General features: G+C 45.2%; 1 protein-coding gene across 1 annotated transcript in view; it reads right to left on the bottom strand.

The window, feature by feature from the left end:
- Window positions 1-19,360, bottom strand: part of MAST3 (microtubule associated serine/threonine kinase 3) — a 132,742-nt gene that overhangs the window by 42,730 nt on the left and 70,652 nt on the right. Inside the window, exons 7-10 of the mRNA XM_044278494.1 lie at window positions 12,186-12,394; window positions 11,700-11,838; window positions 9,292-9,424; window positions 6,074-6,239 (exon numbers count right to left, since the gene is read on the bottom strand). Coding sequence (XP_044134429.1) covers window positions 6,074-6,239; window positions 9,292-9,424; window positions 11,700-11,838; window positions 12,186-12,394 — 647 coding nt within the window. The remainder of the gene's footprint in view (window positions 1-6,073; window positions 6,240-9,291; window positions 9,425-11,699; window positions 11,839-12,185; window positions 12,395-19,360) is intronic.

Genomic DNA, 19,360 nt, shown 5'->3' with positions numbered 1-19,360 from the left:
GAATGGCAAAAAAAAAATCTAACAAGGTTTCTTCAGACACTGAATGGTAGCTGAACTGCAGCATGCTGGCGTGGCCACTAAATAGCCAGGAGCAAAACGCTTCTATGTGCCTGGTGCAAATACCTAATCAGTAGTGGGGTGCCCAGTGTTGGAACCCCACTGATGTGATATTGATTACCTATGCGGAGAATAGGCCAGCAACATCTAAAAGAAATGCATACATTATAACACCATAGACCAGATGCTTGTCTAAACAGTCTAGAACAGGCATCCTCAAACTGGGGCCCTCCAGCTGTTGCAAAACTACAACTTCCACAATGCCCTGCTGTAGGCCAATACCTGTAGGCTGTTGGGGCATGCTGGGAGTTGTAGTTTTGAAACAGCTAGAGGGCCCCAGTTTGAGGATGCCTGTTCTAGACTGTTTAGACAAGCATCTGGTCCATGGTGTTATAATGTATGCATTTCTTTAGATGTTGATGGCCTATTCTCCGCATAGGTCATAAATATCACATCAACATCTAAAGAAATGCATACATTATAACACCATGGACCAGATGCTTGTCTAAACAGTCTAGAACAGGCATCTTCAAACTGGGGCCCTCCAGCTGTTTCAAAACTACAACTCCCAGCATGCCCCAACAGCCTACAGGTATTGGCCTACAGCAGGGCATTGTAGTTTTACAACAGCTGGAGGGCCGCTGTTTGAGGATGCCTGGTCTAGAAGAATACTTTCATTGCTCATGTACTTGGCTTATGAGAAGCCGAGAGCAGATAACTCATAGTATTTGACATTTCTGTGCAGTCACAAAGATAGAAGCTATGAAAGGATGATGGTAGTAAAGTCTACAGCTTTCCGTTTGTGCTGAACGGTGGATCAATGTTTTAGAACACACTCCCAGCCTGACATTATGTGAAGCGCAGTGGCTACTTCAGCTTTGTCTTATTCATAGATCTTATAAAATGCCAATTCTGCTTTATAACATAGGAAATCGGGGCCAATGGTAACCGCCTTTGGTAAATCAGATGGCAATTTGATGCATAAGGTTTGGGAGTGCTGTTTCTTGTGTTTTTTTTTTTTTTATCAGATTATTTTTATTGACTAAAAGATTTTCTTTTTTTATAAAACATGTACAAAACAAGTGCACTTCAGATCACAAGATACAAGTCATGTGGATTCAAAAAAGACATTGTGTAGACAATTCAATCATAATTAGTCAAAGAATAAACAGTGAGTGCAATCCCACAACAACAACAAATCCACCCCCGAGACAGAAAACATAACAGTCTTTAGCCAATATAACCGGTACATAAATAGCAGCAGGCTAGAATAGCATACATTTCTTTGTCAGTTAATGAGAAAACACAGGCGGTAGCACCCCCCACGGGCAGCCGCGGCATTCCATCAATAGCCTCCACTCACCCAACACATTGAGCAATGTTATCCCATAATGCGTACCATGCCTCTATTAAGAGCCAGCCAAGGACTACTTACTCTGGATCTGTCTATCCAAAGACCCAAATACTCAAATTTTTTAAGGCAATTTCGTTTGAGATATACCTCCCTTTCCAATGGAATCATTCAACCTCGCAATAAACTCTGCTATAACTGGAGGAAGCAGCTGAATCCACTTAGCTGCCAGTGTTTTACGTGCCTGGTATAGCATTCTATTAATACCTATAATAATAGGCGGCTGGAAAAAGATACCAAGCAGACACATTTTCGGAAAGTTTGCACTGTAGGTTTTATTTAGTAGTTGTACAACGTCATGCCAGTATACTTTCAGGTTCTCATAGCTCCACAACATGTGAAATAAGTCAGCCGCTGCCTCCCCACACTTTGGACAGCAGAAGTCAGTCCTATATCCAATTTTATAGAGAAATACCGGGGTTTTATATACTCTATGTAGCATAAACAGCTGCGATAGCCTAGCTGCTTCACTAAGGGATACATTTGGGGTTAATGCAAGCACTTCTTCCCACTGGGTGTCAGCAATTGTTCCCCCATCCTTTTCCCATTTTGCTTTAATTCGGAGTCGGGCATTTTTTCAAGTAGTCCTCATGCAATGAAAAACAGACTTTTGAGATGGCTCCTTTAACAGACCCTGTTGCCACCACAGCATCAAGCGTCTAATTAGTCGTGTACTGTAGTGAGGAAAGCCTGGATTGCGCATCCAGTGCGTGCCTCAGCTGCAAGTATTTATAGAAATGCGTGGAGGGGAGGCCAAACTCAGAACACAGCTGCTGAAACTGCATTAGAAGTCCCTGGGAGTATAACTGGCCAATATCCCAAATTCCATTCCTTCCCCATTGGGAGAACCCCATTAATTGGGATAATTCAGGTAAAAGAGGATTATTCCAGATGGGAGAGATATTCAACAGTCCTGAGATACCCAAGACCTCTCTAGCCTTAGTCCACACCCTCCTCATAAGCCCCAGAATTGGAGCAGATTTAAACCTAGGGTCTAAATCCTCCTCCAGGACTGCTAGTGTCAAGTAACAACGAGACGTCCATGCAACTAGCCTACCTCCCCTCCCCACTCCCCCCGCCGCGTTCCATCCCTTAAAGTGTTGCAGCTGAGCTGAAAGGAAGTATAGTAAGGGGTTAGGCAGCCCTAAACCACCCGCATCCTTGGCCCTTTGTACAGCTTCATATTTAATTCAACTTCTCTTGTCCTTCCACAACAGGAACCAAAATATTATTTTATAAAAATAATGCGTAGGGATCCATACTGGAAAATTATGGAGCACATATAAGAGTTGTGGCATCAGCACCATTTTAATTAGGTTATCCCTACCCACTAGTGATATGGGCAGTTTATGCCACAAGGCAGCCTCAGGCTCTATTCACACGTCCGCAAATGGGTCCGCATCCATTCCACAATTTTGCGGAACGGATGCGGACCGATTCATTCTCTATGGGGACGGCATGGAAGCAGACAGCACATAATGTGCTGTCCGCATCTTCGGAGCGTGACGACGATCTTCCGGTCCGCGGCTCTGGAAAAAAAATAGAACATGTCCTATTCTTGTCCGCAATTGCGGACAAGAATAGGCATTTCTATGGGGGTGCCGGCCGGGTGTATTGCGGATCCGCAATACACTACGGACGTCTGAATGGACCCTTAGTTTTAAACTTACTTAGCAGAGGCAGTAGATTATCTGGTATGCATCTATGGGGATTGATGCAGATGTCAACTCCCAGATACTTAAATGAGGATACTACCCTAAGTTTAGTATGATCAAGATATTTTCCGGGACCGGAGACAATGGGAGTATCACAGACTTATTCCAGTTGATAAGCAGTCCAGACTGCCTTCCAAATTCAGAGATAAGTGAGATAATAGGGTCTATGGAAGAGATCAGGTCGCCTACAATAGCAGCATATCATCTACATATAGCGATACATACTCCTCCAAGTCCCCCTTTTTAAAGGCCCCGGAAAAATCGGTGGGCAGCCCTCTTGTCTCCCTTTCTAGTGCCAGCGCTCGAGAAACTCCTCCATTTACTCTAATTCTAGCTCTAGGTTGGTTATAGAGCAGTTGCACCTATTTTATGAAAATCGGGCCAAATTTGGACTATTTTGGACAAAACTCCCCAAAGGTAATCCCACTCGACGCCACAGTTCCCTCCTTCCTCCTTATCCAACTGGAGATTCAGGAACAGGCATCTAAGATTCAAGGATGTAGATTTTCCAGGCATGAGGCCAGAAACAAATGCAGTCACTGGGAGCAGGCAGTTCCGCCGGGGCCTTTATCGGACTGTTCTCGGAACTGCCTGCTCCCGGTGACCGCATTTGTTTCAGACAGCTCGCACCACAGGCACAGGTAAGGGCTTTCCTGTGCATCGCCGGACTTGGGAATTAAGATGGCAGCCCGCATGTGTTCTCGGGGGCGAACGTGGCAAACTGGCCATCACTGGATTGTGGTAGTGCTTCCAAAACCAGGCAAGGATGCTACACAAGTAGATTCTTATCGTCCTGTTTCACTGTTAACAGCAGACATAAAAATATTGGCCAAGGTTCTAGCTAATAGACTATTAAATGTTGTTAGTACTATTACCTGCCGCAATCGCCTCCCTCATCGAGCTGGGTAAAGTACCTGCACGCTATGAGTCTATAAAAACATTAAGTAGGTGCGGGAGAAGAAACTCCTGGTGCTTCTAATAAAATTCCACCCCCCTATGGGGCATAGGCATTTCTGGTACTCCGCTCATCATGGCTAACTAGCATTGTTTGTCTACAGTTGTATTGTGTCACAGCAATGTTTGTGTGGTTTGTGGGTGTACCATTGGGCTACATTTTATGATCTGGTACTGGATATCTGCCCGACAGACCACTGGTCGCCCCTAACCACCTGCATGCAGCTGTATCTTCTCTGTATGTCCATTGACCTATTCACTGTGGGCATGTGTTGACATATTTTTCACTAGTGTTCATTACAGCTAGTGGCTGTGGTTACTTGTAGCCCCCCTCTGCATACACACTTTGATATGCGGACCTCTTGATCCATTTTGTGTTATTTTTGACTGGACACTGTTCCAGCCTGACAGTGGTCCCCATCCATCGTGTGTATATTATTGTTGTACCATAAACTACTATCATCTTGTATGGTTACAGTGTTCTTCATCCACACACTGTGCATTGTGGGAGCTATTTTTACATGTTTTACCCAGGGATACTTTACATCATAATCAGCTGAGTACCTGTGCGATTCCCTCTATCAGGGGTATCAGGAGCGAGGAGAACAATATCTCCTTCTGTAGTCTCCCACTAGGTAAATGTGGGCACTACACAAGGGTCAATTGGGCCACGTTGTTCTCCTACTCCTGAGGAACAGTGGTATTGTATTTTACAGTCCATTTTAATGTATATTGCTATGCTTTTATGTGCATTTTTACCTGTTATGTGTGTATCAGGCCTATTAGGGCCTAGACAGTAGAGGGAGCTAGGGAACCCCTAATATAAATAGTCAGGTCCTGTTCAGGGAAAGTAGAGTGTGTAGTCAGGAGTCTGTGTAGAGACAGAAGAGAGTGTGCACTTTAGCCAAAGAGGAGCTGAGGGCCACCTCCTGACATGCAGCTAGACAGCCCAGGCTTCTAGTTTGCCACCAGGAGAAGTTACCTCCTGAGAAACCTGCAGTTCCCACAAAGCAAAGTGCAGAGCAGAGCAGAAGAGTAACCAGCTAACCTGAGAGCTGAAGGGCAGAAGGGTCTATTCAAAGCAAGGATATATATACCTGAGGAAGTTTCCCCTACCAAGGATAAAGCCAGCATTAGGGCATACAGGCCTTGGGATAAAGACAGACAGGATTCTGAGGAAAAGTGCAACCTGATCTGTAAGTGTTTTAATCCTCTGAGTATCTTGCAAGAACATTGTGTCTGCCATTTATAAAGCCTGCTTATAATTGCTACTTCCTTATGGAACGTTATCAAAAGACTAAAAAGTTAACTGTTTCCAGTAAAAGGAAGTTTTGGTTCACCACAACATAGTGTTCCTCAATTATTCCCATCATAAATCGGTGTGCCACCGTTACCGGCACTGGCGTCACAAATCTTAAAGGGACCTTGCCCCCGGCACATTAAACACCTGCAACATCCAGGGCACCTCATCTACCATCAGGCCTGGTCCCTATACACAGAGTGCCCCAGAGGTCTCCTATGCCAGCCTCTCCATCTCTGCTGTACGCCTGCCCAGGGTCTTTCAAGAAACTGAGTAACCCAGAGCAACCCTCGTTTGCCTAAGTAACCGTGACCTCACCATCGCAATACCCTGCAGGGCAGCGAACTGCACTTCCCCTTTTGTTTTCACCTTGTCCAAATATTTTTTTGTTATAATAAAAGATTCATGATATATAATATGAGTACATTCTGGCATTATTCATGGGGGCTATTGGGTTGGTTTGTGTAGGTGCTGCATGATAAATGTTTAGGCCCCTCTGTCATTTATATCAATTTATCTGAGGTATGTGTTGGTTCTAATGTTACCAATAGTAAACATATACTCTGTCTCAGACTAACATTTGATGCATGTTAATTTAAGTCCGTAATCTTACAGCCTTCCATTGAAAACACTTACCACTAATCACATGTCCAAACAGCTCCTCTGGCGTGGCACCAAAGAATGGAACGCAGCCCACCAGGAATTCATAGAGAATAATGCCCATTGCCCACCAGTCCACAGGCTTTCCATAACCTTGCCTTAGAATTACCTCAGGAGCTATGTACTCAGGAGTCCCACATACCTGAAAAAAGCAACATACACTAAAGAAACAGCCAAGGCACTGACACGCTGGACACCTGCTAATTGTTAAAGGGGCATTCCCATCACAGATAATGGGGGCATAGCGCTTGGCTATTTCCGCCGGCCCCATAGAAGTGAATGGGAGCGGTGGCCGCTCAAGTGCGGTGTATGAGGAGAGCGATTGGCAGTGGCCAGATCCTGGGAAACCTGGGGTCCTCCAGCCACTGCTCTCCCAGCTCCGTTCTAGGCGTAGGTGTGGGTCCCAGAGGTGGGACCCGCACCTATCAGACAATGGAGGCATAGCCTAGCTATATGCCCCCATTGTCTGCGATGGAAATACCCCTTTAATGTATGAGTCACAATATTAGTACTGTAAAATATCTCCAGAAAAACAAATACATGCAAAATGTTATCACGTAGTAGCTCTTTACAGTCCACAAAATGTGATATTTCAACATTGTTCAGCGACAACTATTTCTCCCTATCACCCCATTTGGCAGAGTGTGCATGTGTTTTCAATAGGGATCTAGGCTGACATTCCCAATGATCAACTGACTGATGGTGGTCGCATAGCTACAGCAAGCACTGCGCCCTCTTCATCATTTGCCAGGTACAATTCTGCAAATTTTGTATTGCTTGTGCCTGGTAACTAATTAAGGGGACACCAAAGTGCAAAACGGTATTATCTTTTTTTTTTTTGCTGTTTTTTTTTTTTTCTGCAAACAGATTTATATTAACATCCATGGGATGGCATGAGAACAGGGGATGAGCCCCCTCCATCCTAAGTGGGGGGCTGTAATACACAGCCAGAAGCATTCTGGTTCATGCACAGAACAGCTCTTCTCTCCAGCCCCAGTACAGCCTCTTGCTCTGGTCCCCTGTCAATCACAAGGGGGAAAAGGTGGCTAACTTCTGCAGAGGGTTTGCACTTCAGTACTCTGAAGGGCTCAAGCTCACTGAATTTCACATTTGAATAGAGATTTCTCCCCAAGAAGTACTCTTTTAAAGGGAGTCTGTCACCTAATCTGAGCGTTTTAGACCGCTCAGATCAGGTTATAGACTCTTTAACCCTCATTACGATCATACCTGTCTCTTATGTGTCCCTCGCCCAGATAATGAAAATAACACTTTTTAAACTTATGCAAATTACCTTCTGAAGGTGCCCAGGGGCGGCGTTACTGGGCGATGTGCCCAGAAAAACACACCTCCAGCCGGCGGACGTCACGAGCGGCACCAGAGGACGGCGGGCTGGGAACTGGCCCGCACCTGCGCACTGCTCTGCCCATTATGGGCAGAGGAACATCCTTTCATATTGCGCATGCGCCGGCCGGCTGTCTTTAGTTGGCCGGCGCATGCGCAATATGAAAAGCAGTTCATCTGCCCATAATGGGCAGAGCAGTGCGCAGGTGCGGGCCAGTTCCCAGCCCGCCGTCCTCTGGTGCCGCTCGTGACGTCCGCCGGCTGGAGGTGTGTTTTTCTTGGCACATCGCCCAGTAACGCCGCCCCTGGGCACCTTCAGAAGGTAATTTGCACAAGTTTAAAAAGTGTTATTTTCATTATCTGGGCGAGGGACACATAAGAGACAGGTATGATCGTAATGAGGGTTAAAGAGTCTATAACCTGATCTGAGCGGTATAAAACGCTCAGATTAGGTGAAAGACTCCCTTTAAGGCCCCTTTCACACGGGCGAGTATTCCGCACGGATGCGATGCGTGAGTTGAACGCATTGCACCCGCACTGAATACCGACCCATTCATTTCTATGGGGCTGTTCACATGAGCGGTGATTTTCACGCATCACTTATGCGTTGCGTGAAAATCGCAGCATGCTCCTCTTTGTGCCTTGCGGTGTGATAATCCACGCAACACAGGCCCCATAGAAGTGAATGGGGTTATAAGGGGAAATAATAGCATTCTGAATACAGAATGCATAGTAAAATTGCGCTGGAAGGGTTAAAAAAAAATAAAAATAATTATTTACCTCACCCTAGTCCACTTGCTCGCGCAGCCCAGCATCTCCTTCTGTCTTCATCTGAGCTTTGTGCAGTAAAAAGGACCTTTGGTGACGTCACAGTCATCACATGATCCATCACCATGGTAAAAGATCATGTGATGGATCATGTGATGACCGGAGTGACGTCATCACAGGTCCTGTTCATGTATTTAATGCTCACCCCAGGTCCTGTTCAGCAAAGGGGCCAGAAGGAGATGTCGGCAACGCGAGCAAGTGGATTAAGGCGAGTTAAAAAAAAAAAAAAAAACCTTCCAGTGCAATTTTACCATGCATTCTGTATTCAGAATGCTATTATTTTCCCTTATAACCATGTTATAAGGGAAAATAATACAATCTACAGAACACTGATCCCAAGCCTGAACTTCTGTGAAGAAGTTCGGGTTTGGGTACCAAACACGCGCGATTTTTCTCAAGCGAATGCAAAACGCATTACAATGTTTTGCACTCGCGCGGAAAAATCGCGGGTGTTCCCGCAACGCACCCACACATTTTCCCGCAACGCCCGTGTGAAAGGGGCCTAAATGTTACTAAAATGTTACTGAGAATTAATTCACTTATCTCTAATATGAACCTAACAAATCTATTCATCTCATTAGCAAGACTCCTTTACCTGTGAGGGGGCTGTCCCCACTGGCGAAGAAGTGCCCAACTGCTGTATGATCAACAGGGCCAGACAACCCACCCGGCCCTGTTAAACTCCTCCCTGAGCTCAAATTTGGCTTCGGAAGCAGATACTGTGCATGCCCTGCTACCCACAAGTGTAGAGGACAGTGCATAGTAGATGCTCCTGAAGCCGAATTTGAGCTTCGATAGTGGAGCAGGAAGACCACAGGGCTGGGTGGGCTGTCCAGCTCTGTCGATCAGACAGCAGGGGGGCACTTCAACTGCAAGGGCAACCGCCACTTGTGAAGAAGTCTGGCTAAGAGACAAATCGGTTTGCTCATCTCTAGTTCATATGGGAAAAAAAGAGCTAACAGACTCCCTTTAAACAGTTAATCTGCATGCAAACACAAAGGTAAACAATTGAAATGGACACAAACCTGTTTGTCCAAAAACTCTCTTGTGTCTTTTTCAATGTGTCCTTCATAAAGATTAGTTGTCATGTTCATAAGACCAATTTTCGATAGTCCAAAATCTGTAAGCTTGATATGTCCCAGTGAAGTGATCAGCAAACTGCAGAGAGAAAAGAATATTAACAGCGCCACAATTTTATTGCAAATGACAGATTATACGGAAGTTAAATGTTTTTAGTGAAATGCATTTATCACTAGGCTGCAGGAAGACCAGGAAATCATACAAAAAACATCAGGGGGTTAAAGAATGGGCCTGTCTAGAAATACACTGCTAAAAAAAATAAAAGAGAACACAAAAATAACACATCCTAGATCTGAATTAATTAAATATTCTTCTGAAATACGTTGTTCTTTACATAGTTGAATGTGCCGACAACAAAATCACACAAAAATAAAAAAATGGAAATTAAATTTTTCAACCCATGGAGGTCTGGATTTGGAGTCACACTCAAAATTAAAGTGGAAAAAACACACTACAGGCTGATCCAACTTTGAGGTAATGTCCTTAAAACAAGTCAAAATGAGGCTCAGTAGTGTGTGTGGCCTCCACGTGCCTGTATGACCTCCCTACAACGCCTGTGCATGCTCCTGATGAGGTGGCTGACGGTCTCCTGAGGGATCTCCTCCCAGACCTGGACTAAAGCATCTGCCAACTCCTGGACAGTCTGTGGTGCAACGTGACGTTGGTGGATAGAGCGAGACATGATGTCCCGGATGTGCTCAATTGGATTCAGGTCTGGGGAACGGGCGGGCTCAGTGTGAACCTGCTTTCATCTGTGAAGAGTACAGGGCACCAGTGGCGAATTTGCCAATCTTGGTGTTCTCTGCCAAACGTCCTGCAAGGTGTTGGGCTGTAAGCACAACCCCCACCTGTGGACGTCGGGCCCTCATATCACCCTCATGGAGTCTGTTTCTGACCGTTTGAGCAGATACATGCACATTTGTGGCCTGCTGGAGGTCATTTTGCAGGGCTCTGGCAGTGCCCCTCCTGTTCCTCCTTGCACAAAGGCGGAGGTAGCGGTCCTGATGCTGGGTTGTTGCCCTCCTACGGCCTCCTCCACTTCTCCTGATGTACTGGCCTGTCTCCTGGTAGCGCCTCCATGCTCTGGACACTACGCTGACAGACACTGCAAACCTTCTTGCCACAGCTCGCATTGATGTGCCATTCTGGATAAGCTGCACTACCTGAGCCACTTGTGTGGGTTCTAGACTCCGTCTCATGCTACCACTAGAGTGAAAGCACCGCCAGCATTCAAAAGTGACCACAACATCAGCCAGGAAGCATAGGAACTGAGAAGTGGTCTGTGGTCACCACCTGCAGAACCACTCCTTTATTGGGGGTGTCTTGCTAATTGCCTATAATTTCCACCTGTTGTCTATCCCATTTGCACAACAGCATGTGAAATTGATTGCCACTCAGTGTTGCTTCCTAAGTGGACAGTTTGATTTCACACAAGTGTGATTGACTTGGAGTTACATTGTGTTGTTTAAGTGTTCCCTTTATTTCTTTGAGCAGTATAATATATTGAACGCCAACAAATAAATTAAAACATCTTCAGACATATCGACCTTTGAACACTAACATTTAACATTCGATTATAGTTGCAGGCTGCCAGTTCTGCTGGTAGCTATAGGAAAGCAACCCTAAGAGCATAGCTAAATAGAATAGATAATGCAATACGCTCTGCTGCACTGGAGAGAAAGCCTTTTCACACAGGCTGAGTAATCTCGCAATGATTGGGAGCGAATGCTTCATTCCCAATTATTGCCCTGTGCATCCCTTAGTTTATTTGCTATAGAACTTACTACACGTGCCTCATATAAAATTGCACCTCCAAGAATGCAAGTCACCAAAAAATGTCTTGTGCAGATGCCATGACAGCGGGGGAGGATAAGAGATTTCAGTCTAGAAACCTGCAGAACGGTGCAATTACCAATGAATGAATGTGTCATTTTACTACCATTATGAATAATATACCCCAACTTTGCTTTTTATGCAAGGCTTTTTGTCCACCCTACACAAAGTGAAGAAAACGTGATAGAAGGCAGGTCCCTTTAAAGGGGTTCTGCAGTTTTTTTAAACTGATGTTCTAGCCTATGGATAATGGAACAGAGCTTAGCCCCACCCAGGCCATTGATACCAGTCCTGACGTCACAGGGCCTGCGGTAAACAGCGAGAAGGCCGCGGCGCTACTGCCTTCTCAAACAGCTGATCGGCGGGGGTGCCGGGTGTCAGACCCCCGCCAATCTGATGCTGATGATCTATCCAGAGGAAAGATCATCAGTTAAAAAAAAAAATATGAAGAACCCTTTAAGTTCATTAGAAGAATTAAACTATAGACATCATATAATCTCTGAAAAGCTCAACTACTAACTTGTCAGGTTTGAGGTCTCTGTGAACAATTCCATAATTATGCAGATACTCCAATGCCAGGACCGTTTCGGCAAAGTACATGCGACTCATGTCAAAAGTAAGAGGTCCCATGTTCTTTAGAAGTGTAGCACAATCTCCACCTAAAAAGACAAATCCCTTTACTTGAAATTGCAAACAAACTGAGATTTCATACATATTCTAGCAACTAAACACAACCGATGCGCCATTAAATGTGGAGATGAGAATTTGCCACTGTGCCTCCCAACATGCCTGATCCAGATGTCTGAAAGCAGTCAGGCTGGGGTCAGCGGAACTACAGAATTGTGTGCGGCTAGCAGAGTACTCCGAATATCACAGTGAAAATATACTCCCTGAGCTACTTGTTCCCAAAATCACGTTAAATGCTAAAATATGACATTATTCAGATTAAATCAGGTATTAGCACTGCAAGGAAAGCAAGATTATTAAATAGGTGCCAAACACATACCCTCTACATACTCCATCACCATGCAAAGATGTCTTCGGGTTTCAAAAGAGCAGAACATGCTGACAACAAAGGGATTCTCCGCAAAGGTTAATATATCTCTCTCAACAAATACTTGCTGGATTTGGTTTCGAAGGATCAAATTCTGTTTGTTAATCTTCTTCATGGCAAAGCGTTGGCGAGTTTCTTTGTGTCTGACAAGGTACACAGCACTGCCAGGGAATAAAACGGACAAAACGTAAAGACGTTTCCTTTAAGAGAAGTTCAGTTTTCAATTTTAAAGGGGTTCTGCAGTTTGTTTTAACTGATGATCTATCCTCTGGATAGATCATCAACATCTGATCGGCGGGATCCGACACCCAGGACCCCCGCCGATCAGCTGTTTGAGAAGGCAGCGGCACTACAGCAGCGGCGCGGCCTTCTCACCGTTTACCGCTGGCCCAGTGACGTCACGACTAGTATCAATGGCCTGGGCGGAGCTGAGCCCAGGCCAGGTGATACTAGTGGTGATGTCACTGGGCCAGCGGTAAACGGTGAGAAGGCCCTGCCCTTGCTGAAGCGCCGCTGCCTTCTCAAACAGCTGATCGGCGGGGGTCCCGGGTGTCGGACCCCGCCGATCAGATGTTGATGATCTATCCAGAGGAAAGATCATCAGTTAAAACAAACTGTAGAACCCCTTTAATTTACAGGACAGAAAGTCGTACAATTTTCTAATATACATGCAGCCAAAAGTCTGCGGACATATCTTCATATTAGTGCAGTTGCTTCTGTATAAAAAGTCCTGCGTAGTGTATTCAAGGGCATGTAGCTCGTCACCCCTGGTATACAGTATCTCACCGGTAAATTCTAACTTATTGAGGAACAGAACCCTACACCAGCACCTCATACATGCATTAAACAGGCTATACATTCTACTGTGCAAACAGGTCAACTGCACTGAAAAGAAAGGGGGCACATGTATATTAGACAATCGGACAATTTCCCATTATATGACCAAATAGAATGGGGGAAAAAAAAAAACGATGACCACTTTAAAAGAACATTAAACACAGAAAAGGTACAAAAATTCCCAGCCCTTCAGCTTCCTTATTTCCCTTGTTTGTTCTTAGTATCATATTACAGTTAAAACTGAGAAATGCATATATAGAAATCTTCTAAATCCCAGGAGATCACCCATGTCCACCTCCTCACAACCCTGTGACAAGATGCAAGACAAATGGCTTGAGCAGGAGTCCTTGTGCTGAGACCTGTCTGCAGAAGGACAAAAACAGATTTAAAGGAAATGTGTCACCAAAAATGTTATTCGCCAGTTTAAACCAGATCGTGACACATATCCCTTTTTTCTAATCCGTTTCTATTTAATGGTTTCAGATGTTTTTATTCTATTTCCTGAACATAATTATGGGGGCGACCATCTTGCCTGAGCCGTTCTCAACAGCAATTCGAAAACATTAAGAAAATTGCTTTCCTGCAGCCACATGGACCATGGACACAAGGGGACCTCATTTACTTCTATGGGAGCGTTTTCTAGACATGCTCTGTGACCTGTGCAGAGCTCATTGTACAAGTAAATATATAAGCTTTAACAGTCACATATGGTCATGGTGGATACTGTCTTATCTATACACAAAGGTGATATTATTACAGGCAGGATTGGAATGACAGATAAGCAGACAACTGCAGTAAAATGATCTGTACAGACAAACACGTGGTGCCTATTTTTAGGCTTAGTGGCCAGTGCGAAGACTGCAGGATTTTATGGTTTATAGATAGTGACATCAAAAATTAAAAATGGCAACATGAAAAATAATTGAAAAATATCTTAAACATGATTAAAACAATAGGTCTTTTTCAGATTACACATTCCCTTCAAGCCCCACTCCCCTTCATCAGTCTCCAGTGGACTATAGAGCAGATCAGCAGGGAATTAACCCCTTTGTTTTCTGCAGGCCTGACAGAGGGGGCAAAAAATATTCCTTGTTTACTTTTATTATCCATTCCTTTAAGCAAGGCACAGATACAATAGGACCAGAATTTAACTGCATATTCTATTTCCAGGCTACAATTTTCACAAACTGCTGATTCACAATGTTGGCATTTTGATTACCACAGGAATTAAATGATTTTTAGATTAAAACTTGGATTTATTAATTGCGGTCTTTAAATGAAATGTGTCACCAAAAATGTTATTTGCCAGTTAAAACCAGATCGTGACCTATATCCTTTTTACCTAATCTGATTTCTGATTGCAAATGTATTTATTCTATTTCCTGAACACGATTATGCGGGCTGCCATCTTGCCTGAGCTATTTTTTACAGCATTTCGAAAGCATTATGGCAGCCCCATGGACCATAGACACAATGGACTGGAGGGGACCTCTTTAGAAAGAATAGATAAGCTTTGACAATCACCTATTGTGAATGGTGGATCCTGTCTTATCCATCATTTTAATTAGGGATGAGCGGATCGACTTCAGATTCCAAGGTACCACTTGGAACCGAAACAAAGTTTGGTAAAAGGTTTTTAACAGTAGAAATTAATTTCTGAAGTTATTACCCGAAGTCCCGTGAGCCAATACTTTCTAATACTGTATGGAGCGCTTACTCCGTACAGCATTCTAACAAAGTTTCAGGCAAATCGACTTTGGATGTTTCATCCGAAGTCGATTCGCTCATCCCAAATTCTAATATTGACCTTAATGATATCACCTGTGTATAGATAAGCGGGTAACTGCAGTAATGTGACCTGTACAGACCAAGAAGTGGCACCTACTATTATTTTTAGTGGGCAGTGTGAAAACTGCATGATTATGTTTTTTGTTTAAATACAGATACCGAGATGGAAAATGAAAAATAACAATAGGTCATAGACACATTTCCTTTAACCCCCTTAATGACCCTCGTTGTACATGTACGGCTCTGGTGGACGTGACTTAAGGACCAGCGCCGTACAGCAACGGTGGGCTGATCGGGTGGTTGCAGGAGTTACGCCCGCCCAATCAGCGGCACGGACCAGGCAGTCACTGACAGCTAGGCCCCTGCTGCATACGCCGGCATTGGTGAAAACACAGATGCCAGTGTGTTAACCCCTTGTATGTCGTGGTCAAAGCTGACCGAGGCATGCAGAGGGTTCGCAGAGTGTACGGGTGCCCTCCGCTTCCCCACAGAGTCCCCGCGCTGGAGTGGCACGGACCCGATGGCAGAGAAGGCAAGCCCGATGCCTTCCAAAGGCAACGGAGCTTGCCTTCTATGAAAGCCTGTGAGATCCAGCCCTTAGGCTGGGTTTCACAGGCAGGCTGTCAGCTTTCATGCCTGCAGGTTGAATTGTAATGCATTGCAGAGGGGATCAGACCCCAGAAGTTGAAGTCCCAGAGTGGGACAAAAAAAATAAATAAAAAAAAAGTAAAAAATAAAAGTTTTTTTCAGAATAGAAAATAATTAAAGTTTCAAGTAATTTTTTTTATCCTAAAATAAAATATAAAAAATTGAAAAAACAAAACGAAACAAAAACCAGACATATTGGGTATTGCCGCGCCGTAACGACCGGCTCTACAAAAATATCACATGATTCGCACCCTCACCTGAACGCCATAGAAAAAATTAAATAAAAACTGCTAAACCAATCATTTTTTTGTCACCTTATATCACAAAAAATGCAACACCAAGCGATCAAAAAGGCATAAGCCCCCCAAAATAGTACTAATCAAACCGTCACCTCATCCTGCAAAACATTAGCCCCTACATAAAACAATTGGGGGGGGGGGGGAGAAACTAAAAAAAAAAAAAAAAAACACACAACTATGGCACTCAGAATATGGACACAAACAGGATTTTAAAAATGCTTTTATTGTGTTAAAATTTAAAAATAAAATAAAGTAGACAAACAGGTCTATTAAAATTTTTTGTCACCTTACATCACAAAAAGTGTAATACCAAGCGATCAAAAAGTCATAGGCACCACAAAATCATACCAATCAAACCATCATCTCATCTTGCAAAAAATGAGACCCTACTGATCCTCAGAGAACAGCCCCCCCCCCCCCCAAAAAGGGCGATCAAAAAGTCATACGCACCCCAAAATAGTATCCATCGGTGACCCGATAAAGAATAGGACGGTGATCGGTGGTGTGATAATACACCACCAATCACAGTTGTGCGATCCTGATAGGTGATGGTGACATCACCTCTCAGGATTGCTTCTGATTGGCTGCAGGGCGGGCGGGAGGATTAACTTGCTGCAGCTCTTCTCTCCTCCTTTCTGTGTCCGGGAGCGAGGAGAGCGGAGGCTGCATCGGATCTCCAGACCCAGCACCCCCATTCTGATCCTCCACAGTGCCATCTGACACTAAAAAGGTATGTAGGGAAAGGTTACGCTGGGTTCACACCTGAGCGTTTTACAGCGCGTTCAAACGCGCTGTAAAACGCTTAAGACATGAAAACCAATGCTTTCCTATGGGAATGGTTCACACCTAGGCGTTTTACAGCGCGTACGAACGCGCTGTAAAACGCCCGACGCTCAAACAAGTACTTGAGCTTCTTTGGGGCGTTTTGACGCGCGTTTGTGGCCATAGGACACTGCAGTCAATGACACAAACGCGCGTCAAACGCGCGTTTACTATTACAAAAAACGCGCATAAAAACGCGCGACAAAAACGCGCGTTTGAGAAACGCTCAGGTGTGAACCCAGCGTTAGGGAAAGGTTAGGGACAGGTTAGGCAGGGATATTCAGGGAAAGTTTTTTCTTTTCTTCACTAAAAAGTTTTAACTGTTGCATCACCCTAATCTTAGCGTCCACCACTGTTAGCGCATCGCACACCCCAACGCTGATCAGCTTCGGGCGGCTGATCAGAAAGTTTTAATTTTTTTATTTTATTTTTCACATTTTTGGGCCTTTTTTTTTATTTATTTTCTGTTAGTTTTAGGGATAAGTACGCGAACACCCGTGCCCCCACACACACGCACACTAAATAAAGATTTCCAGCTTGCCTCCGACTCAGAGAGCCCCAGTGAGGATGAGGATGACGTCTAGCGATGATGAGCCCCCAAGGCGGCGGAGACACCGGCAGGCAGAGCAAGGGGACCACCATGCTAGGGACCCTGTGGCCCACACTAGTACGAGAAGCTCTGGGGCTCGTACTAGTTTTCCGGATCCCCCTACCGGTGAACTTGCGTTGTGTACCCCGGAGCATTTTGAGCCTGCGATTCCCGATTTTGTTGGCCAAGCAGGAATCCAGACTATTTTAGTCTTTTTTTCAGTGACCACTTTGTGAATCTGATGGTGGAGCAAACAAACCTTTTCGCCCAACAGTTCATTGCTCAACACCTGGGCTCCTTTTTGGCTAGGGCCGGAGGCTAGACTCCGGTCAGTGCAGCCGATAGGAGGACGTTTTGGGGCCTCGTGCTGCACATGGGCATACCAAAAAAATAAAACAACCAACATACAGTGTCAGGCATTACTGGAGTGGGGACGTCCCCAGCTCAGAGCCAATCTTGAAAACATTTGCCGACTAGAATAATAAAAATTAGACCTCATTTAACCACCTCCGGACCGCCTAACGCAGATGTGCAGTCCGGAGGCGGCAGCGCTGCGCACAACGATGCATATACGCGAGATGACGCGCTATGCGGCCCGCGCATGCGCAGTTCGGGCCGGCATTTAGTCAGGGACCATTTCGTCATAAGCTTGCCAGCCAATGATCGCGGCTGGCAAGCTGATGATTTTCAAAAAAACCAATCACAGCGCCAGATAACAGATCATATTTGTAAATATGATCTGTTATATGGCTGCCTGCTCCTCTGCTGGTTCTTTTCGTCGGTTGGATCCAGCAGAGGAGCAGGCTTCACAGTGAGTACACCAAACACTACACTTTAGCCCCAGATCACCCCCCTGAACCCCAATTAACCCTTTGATCACCCCTTTGTCAATCACTAGTGAAAGGAAAAAAGTGATCAGTGTAAACTGTCACTTTTTTTTTCCACTGGTATTGACCGTTAGGTTTTAGGTATAGTTTAGGCCCCTTGGTTAGGTAGTTAGCGATCAGTTAGCGCCCAGCCCACCGCAGTCCGTTATTCGCTGATTAGCGTATCGCTAATCAGCATTTGTACTTTTATACTATCTGGAAGTGATCAAAACTGATCACGGTCAGATCTATAATAGTACTAGTGTCACTTTAGTTCGCCCTCCACCCAAAACGCAGTGTTTGCCCGATCAGGCCTGATCGGTCGCCCACACGTGCGTTCACCCACGCCCGCCCCACCGCAGTGACAAAAAAAAATTTTTTTTTGATCACTGCACAATCACTTTATCAACCGCAGCGGTCTCCGGTACTTCGCTAGCCTCCCCTTTGTAAGACAGGTTTGCTTTTTTTTTTTCTTGGGTAGTCTCAGGGAATACCCCTAAATTTAGTTGCCCAAAATGTCAAACAGGGGGTATTCCTCTGAAGAGGCCTACAGGCTTCTGACCCAGTCGGATGAGGAGTGGGAACCCTCATCTGATGAATCAAGCGGGTCAGAATACGAACCTGTAGAAAGCAGTGGCTCTCTGACCCAAAGTTCGGTCGAGGAGGCTGAGGTCCCTGATAGCACCAGGCGTACCCGGCCCCGTGTCGCTAGACCACAGGTTGCGCAGGATCCGCTTCAAGAGCAGCAGAGTGGGGCTGGTGCTGTCAGATTACGTGGTGAGGCATACACCAGCAGCCCAGCCCTCCCTGGACCTTGTACCAGCACTGCCGTACAACCTGGTGAAGTAGCGAGCACCAGAAGGGCAGTTGAAGCTGGTACGGTGGCACGTGCAGTAGTGACCCCGTCGCAGCCACCGCAAAGACGTGCCCGTAGAGCCCCTAGAATCCCAGAGGTGCTGGCAAACCCTGATTGGCAGTCCCCAACTTCAGCCGCACCTGTAGTTTTCCCTTTCACTGCCCAGTCTGGAGTTCGGGTTGAGACAGCTCAGATCGGTTCGGCCCTGGGATTTTTTGAGCTGTTCTTGACTGCCGAGCTCTTAGACATAGTTGTGGCCGAAACAAACAGGTATGCCACACAATTTATCACCGCTAACCAGGGAAGCTTTTATGCCCAGCCTTTCCGGTGGAAACCAGTCCAAGTTTCCGAAATTAAAACTTTTCTGGGCCTCCTCCTCAACATGGGCCTGACAAAAAAGCATGAATTGCGGTCATATTGGT

Source organism: Bufo gargarizans, chromosome 1 (genome assembly GCF_014858855.1).
Source record: "Bufo gargarizans isolate SCDJY-AF-19 chromosome 1, ASM1485885v1, whole genome shotgun sequence".
Lineage (NCBI taxonomy): Eukaryota > Metazoa > Chordata > Amphibia > Anura > Bufonidae > Bufo > Bufo gargarizans.
This window is presented reverse-complemented; position numbering and strand designations above follow the sequence as displayed.